General features: G+C 32.8%; 1 protein-coding gene across 1 annotated transcript; it reads right to left on the bottom strand.

Annotated features, from left to right (window-relative positions):
* Positions 1-2760: 2760 nt before the first annotated feature.
* On the bottom strand, positions 2761-5123 carry LOC135195566 (uncharacterized). The gene is made up of 6 exons (XM_064221852.1): positions 4965-5123; positions 4317-4452; positions 4117-4161; positions 3635-3724; positions 3235-3318; positions 2761-3110 (listed from the first exon to the last, which is right to left on the bottom strand). The coding sequence occupies exons 1-6, from the start codon at positions 5121-5123 to the stop codon at positions 2761-2763; spliced, it is 864 nt and encodes a 287-aa protein (XP_064077922.1).
* Between the last annotated feature and the right edge of the window lie 1588 nt (positions 5124-6711).

Consider the following 6711-nt stretch of genomic DNA (forward strand, 5'->3'; position numbering starts at 1 on the left):
CTTCTTAGGCCCGACTTAATTCGTTAAGATTTGACCCAAAACGCTGTTGCTAGAAAACTAACCCATACATGGCTAGTAAAATTCCCAGGGTTACAGTTTCCATTTATGAGTAAAGTGAATCAAACCTGCAAACAAATTTAAAAGAAAAAAATCAGTATATTAATGTTGTAGTTGTGACATGAAATTTCGATACCGGAAAAGGTGAAAACTGTAAATGTTAACGTCAAGATGCTACATTACAAAGTATTGTATCTGATATTATGTTTCTTTATGTTAAAGCGAGATTTTTCATTTAGCCACGTCCTGAGCTTGCCACTGTTTACGTTCCCTCAACATACATGATATATGTCATTAATGACCAATGCTCGACTGAATTTATGTTTATTTCATAGGATTAACTATTGTATAGCTTTACAAGGCATAAGGATCACGGCTTATGTTGTCAAAATCTCATTCATAGTGAGCCCCTGAAATAAAACGAGTTTTTTTTAAGAATTTGCAGTTTAACTGATTCGGAACGAATAAAAAGAACAGCCCTATACCGCTTGAATTGCCCCCACTTGCAGCACCCGAAATCTTTGTTCGGTTCCTTGTTCTTCACAGGAAAGAACATATTCGATTAAGCTATCAAGCACAAAAGCCAGTCGTTGGCTGGGACGCAAGGTAAACTGATAGAGAATTTTATGCCCAAGCCTTTCATCAAATCTGTTTCGAAACTTTTCGATTTAAAAATAAGGAAAACGGATTTTCTGGTATGGGGTGGTACACAGAGGGGACTGCCGGACTGCCAAAGCTGTAGACAAAAGAATTTCGTTATGTTTACGAAGGAGAAAGGGAGGACCTGCAACTTTCGTTATAACCTTTTGTAAGTACACAAATATTTGTGTGTGTATATATATATATATATATATATATATATATATATATATATATATATATATGTGTGTGTGTGTGTGTGTGTGCGTGTGAGTATAAGGCAATCTATTTAGACTTTTATAAATTTTGTGTCCATTCATGTAATATTTTCTAGGCAGTGTAATAGTGTGTTTAATTTGTTATTTTAAACTGGGTTTTGTTGGTATAATCTGGGGTCTATTTAGAGACATATATGACTTAGTAAAATACCACCGATAATTAGATTAGGGAATTAGGCATTGGGCCTTGTCAAGGAAATTTTATTCGAAAAGCAATACATTTTGTAAATTTCATGTTACTAATAAAAAATTATCAACTAAAAAAACTCCCTTTCAGTTAACATATATGAAAATATATTAATTCTGAGGTAGAGTGAATTGGATATTAAAGGACATTTGTAGCTTAATGCTATATATATATATATATATATATGATATATATATATATATATATATATATATATATATATATGAATCACGGTGATGTGATCACTCATAAATTGGCTACGTGCGACAAAAGCATTACACAGTTCCCGAGGTCGAGGAGGGTTCACGGCAACTCCAGAACCACGAATACCTGAGCGCGACAGGGATTTGTAGCTGAGAGGCAGTGTTAACTTATATCCTCTTTTGGTAGCTGTGTGGTTAAAGGTGCATCACTGAACGTCCGGATTTCTTGGTTCCTAGCAAAGACTATATACTGAAGGAAGATAGGAAGGCTGAGCCTAATATCACTCAAATGTGTGTGCGAACAAAAGATGCCAGATACTCCCATGCGAAACGAATGGCTCCATCTATTGAGCGAACGGTTAAACATTCAGAGCGGTAATGCTTACGGGAATATAGGATGGAATTCGATTGCAAATTTTGCGACAAATTTGTTCATAATTTGCAATTACTACGTCAGTTTATTTTTTTCTTATATTTATGACATTCTTAAATTTTAGAAACTAAAAGGCAAATTTACAAATAGGTACATATATAGATTAAGAATACATATCCTATGTTTCTCGGTCTATTTTTCAGAAACTTAATAGCAATATCTCTTTTGATTTGGTTCATTTTTTGCAAATTTAAGTATTGTATATTACAATCATTTTTAAATGTTCTGTACAATATCATGTTCGAATAAAGTAAAACATACCGTATATTTGATTTGTTAAACTTAGCCACAAGTGCATAAGTGTAGGCATACATTTAATTACAGTTTGTAGGCCACTGTAGAATGGAGATATTAGGTGTATATAAAACACAATTGTAATTTTTTTTTATTGAAAAGGAAATCCATGATGTACTCATGTATACTCTTTAGTAATATAAATTAATAAATGTATAAATATACAAACAAAAGGAACAAAATAACTCACTAAATTGTATCACATAAAAATAATCAAAAGGGGGTTGGAAATAGAAAGAAGGTAGCATACAAGCCAACCAAAAATGCAAGATAAGTCACATGCAAATGAACTTTAATAAATTATACATAAGAAAAAAATAACCCAGTAAATAATTGCATATATAAAAATTGTAAACCCCCCAAAAAATAAAATACAAGCAAACCAAAATTGCATGATGAATTACATGCAAATAAACTATAATATAATTATAAATATGAGAAAACATAATACTAAAATAAGTTTTTCTTCAAGAATAAAATACATAGTGCAAATATAAGAATAACTATTAAATTATATAAATATATATATATATATATATATATATATATATATATATATATATATATATATATATAATTTTTTAAATTTATTTATTTATTTAATTGTATTTCAGAACTGACCATTTATAAGGGAAAAATATTTTGATTTGATCTCTTAAAAAAATTGATTCATGGTAACATCTTACCATTTGATTTTATGGTTGTGAATGTTGGTTCTCCTTCTTCATGTAACCCTAATTGTATGGTCTCATACTGTATTTCAGGCTTTTGTAAATTGTCATTTCCATTGAGAATGCTACAATCAACATCATCATTATTAGTAGTTGTAGTAGTAGCAGCAGTAGGAGGAGATGTAGTAGTAGTAGCAGTATTAGTAGCAAATGTAGGTCTAGCAGTCATAATAGTTGTAGTAGGACTAACACTTGTAGCAATAAAACTAATATTATCCATAATGCTTGTTACTGTGGCATTACTGTGCACTTCACTGCCAGTATCCTTTGGATAACCATCAGTAAATTCTGGAAACGCAAATAATATGAAATGAAACAAATGCCATATCATACTTTATCATTTGGCTGGTAAAATCATAAGTATTTTATGCATAAATATATACAAAAACAATACTAAACAAAATTTTCTTACCAATATCTGATTGAACATTTTCACTTAATTCAATATTTTCATAATCTTCTTTGGAATTTTCCCTGGTCAGTTGATAGATGAACCCTATAGCCATAATACAACTATTAGTCTAACACTTTTTCACTGAAGACAAAGTGAATATATATGTAGCATTATATAACAAAATCTTAAAGGTCAATCTTTACCTACTATATGAATTCTAGTTAGTAAAAGCAAAACTGTAATATCTACCAAAAGCATAGACCATTTACCATGTTTAAAGGATGAAGCTCTTATCTCAGATGATCTATTCTCCAGAGCAGGAATGGTACCTACAAGATTAACTATATTTAGAATAATTTTGATGCACTTACCATTTCAGATAATCTAAACATATACAAACTGCACATCAAATACACACCATATTCAAGGTTGTGCAAATTCTCGTGTGGATAGGTCAGCAACCAGTTTGATGCATAATTTGCTTGGTGGTGTAAATCTATTGGTGTATCTGACAATATGTATTTCAACAATAAGTGCATTATACAAAATATATGTATATAAATATATACACAAAAATATAGCACACAAAAATCATTTTACTAAATTATGTACTGCAGTTATATAAATTATTAAAGACACGCATATATGAATAGATATATTCAAAATTGCACATGGAAAAAATATAATTAACGATGAAACAAAGAATGCCATGAAGGAAAATGAAAGGTGAGAATACTTGCAAGTGCTTTCTGTGTACTTAATTCTGCTATTAAAAGAAAGTACGGCAAAAGTGCTTGTGAGTATACCCCCCTTTCATTTTCCTTTGTAGCATACCCACATGTAAAAAGGTATCTAAGCTTTATATGGCTACAATTAAATCAGCATTTTTCAATAACTCACTTGTCTTTATAGGGTCAACATCTGATCTGGTGCAGCTAGTAGAACCTGTAATGTGCAGTAGATGCAGGCTTTTTATGTAGAAAAATATGTCTCACTGATAAAAAATCAGTTGATAATATTGTAATGATTAAACACATAAATAAAATAGATAATACATACCTTCTACATGTTGATCTGGGCATAAAATAGATAACACATACCTTCTACATGTTGATCTGGGCAGGCATTGTGGCAAAGTTTGTCAGAAGCTGGATGAAGGTATTTTTTGGTGGAGAAATGCCTGCTGCACACATGATAGCTTGAATTTAGTTGTCGTGAGGGTTTTTGCCTCAACTCCTGAATTTGGATGAGGTTAGTCCATATCAAGCATCTAGGTGATATAATACTATATGTTAATCCATCCTATTTCACCAGAATACAAAAAAACATTCTACTATTCTATAGTTTTGACTTATAGCATGTTGCAGAGAAAATCCAATCACTCTTGAACGTATCACTAAAAGTTAGGTTAGGTTAGATTAGGTTACATTTAGCAATGAAAGGTAACTTTTTGTGGGAATCACATTGAGATTATTTTTGAAAAAATCCTATGGCTATTTTCGGAGCTACAGCCAAACGTATTTCCTTGGCTGTGACTCAGCTACTTGTTTAGACTTGGGAAATATGCTCTCTTGCTATTTCTAGAACTTTCTGCAAGGTTAGCTTCTTTTCTTGTAGCAATGTCTTCCTAAGCTCTTGTGAGTTAGTCTTTACTATAATTAGCTCTATTTACCTCTGGTCTGGATCTCCAAATTCACAAGTTGAGGCTAATTTCCGTAACCTAGTCACAAATGAATTTGCTGTCTCACCTGATTCCTGCGAGGCTTCGATGAGCTAATAACATTCAAAGTACATATTTGCTTGATGAGCAAATGGATTTGTGATCCCTTCAATTGTCTCCTGTAAACTTCCTGAACTTCTAAACCTACAGTATGAAGTAACAATGGTTTCTGCTGCTTTTTATCCATTTTTACCCTAGTGCTTCTAAATGAATTTGGAGGCTGCTTCTCCACTTTTTCGATCTTTTACCCACTGATTTTGGATCATCACCGATACTAAATCTGTCTAACCTTTGGACATCTATCGGCATGTTTGCTGTGATACTAATCAGTTTCGGTTAGGCTAGGAATTTGGAAGTTTTTTCTAACCTTTCTAACCTTGTAGGTTATACTTTCATTGACATACCTTGAACACTTTATCCTCTTAACACTCCTGAATTGACACAGCACTGTTTGGTTGCTGGTTTGAGTGTGATGAAGTCATAAAGTTACTAAGTAAAACTAAAAAAAAAAAAAAAGCTTGAAACAAAAAAAATGTACTGCGGATGCCCTGCCTTAATCTTATATCCAATATCAGTGGGCTTACTGGTTAGTGGCACATATTTAATGTATTATACTGTTAGTAATCACCGTTCTTTATCCTTAGGGAACCTGTGAAACACCAAATGAGGATCGGTTTCTTTTCGTTTATTGTAAACAACACATTTGTGTGACTTATTCACTGTTGGCGCCATGATTTCGTTTGTGTCAACTGTCAAATTCTAAATGTAAACAAACAGACGACATGCGATATACATACAACCCCATCTGAACACTGAGCGGTCAAACTATAGTGTTCTCTTTGGAGTTGGCAACTAGTATATTAACATTCCTATTTTGAGCCTTCCTATCTTCCTTCAGTATATAGTCTTTGGTTCCTAGTTTCGCGCCCCCCGGGAGCCGACGAAATTATTATTCAACTAAACAATTCCCCTGCAGTTAACATATATGAAAAATATTAATTCTGAGGTAAGGCGAAATAGATATTAAAGGACATTTGTAGCTTAATGCATATATATATATATATATATATATATATATATATATATATTTATATATATTATATATATAAGTATTAATATACTAGCCGCTGTACCCGGGTTATCTGAGTCATAATAAAATGAGGGGGTTATGAAAAATAAGGATTATGACCTCCTTAGAAACGGCCTCGAATTTCAGATTTTGACTAAAACCTTCCTTGGGGAGGGGGGAGTGTATGGTAAAAATTTAGTAGACCTTGCTTCAACACATAAAGTTGTAAAAATTTTGGATTTTGACTAAAACCTTCTTGGGTGAGTGGAGTCTGTTAAAAATTTGGTAGCCCTAGCTGCAACTCCATAAATTTTACAAAATGAAAGGATATGAAAAAGGGCAGTTATAACCCCCTAAATACAAGCCTCGAATTTTGAAGAAAAATTGGCAGCCCTAGCTTCAACTCCAAAAGTTGTAAAGCATGAGGGGTTATTAAAAAAGGGGGGTTATGGCCCCCTTAGAAACTGCCTCGAATTTCGGAATGTGACTAAAACCTTCGTTGGGGGGGAGGACAGGAGTCTATGATGAAGATTTGGTAGCACTAGCTTCAACTCCAAAAGTTGTAAAAAATGAAGGGGCATAAAAAAAGGGGTTAATGACCTCCTCAGAAACGGCCCTCGAATTTCAGATTTTGACTAAAACCTTTCTGGGGGGGACAGGAGTCTATGGTAAATATTTGGTGGCCGTAGCTTTCATAGTCTGGGTG

Source organism: Macrobrachium nipponense, chromosome 20, assembly GCF_015104395.2.
Source record: "Macrobrachium nipponense isolate FS-2020 chromosome 20, ASM1510439v2, whole genome shotgun sequence".
Lineage (NCBI taxonomy): Eukaryota > Metazoa > Arthropoda > Malacostraca > Decapoda > Palaemonidae > Macrobrachium > Macrobrachium nipponense.

Excerpts from the sequence above, each read along its gene's own strand:
- LOC135195566 (XM_064221852.1), bottom strand. The coding sequence starts at position 5,123 with ATGGATAAAAAGCAGCAGAAACCATTGTTACTTCATACTGTAGGTTTA. Across the intron at positions 3,725-4,116 it reads TGTTGACCCTATAAAGACAA|ATACACCAATAGATTTACAC; the intron begins GTGAGTTATTGA and ends ACATATTGTCAG. Across the intron at positions 3,319-3,634 it reads TTTGCACAACCTTGAATATG|GGTTCATCTATCAACTGACC; the intron begins GTGTGTATTTGA and ends TTATGGCTATAG.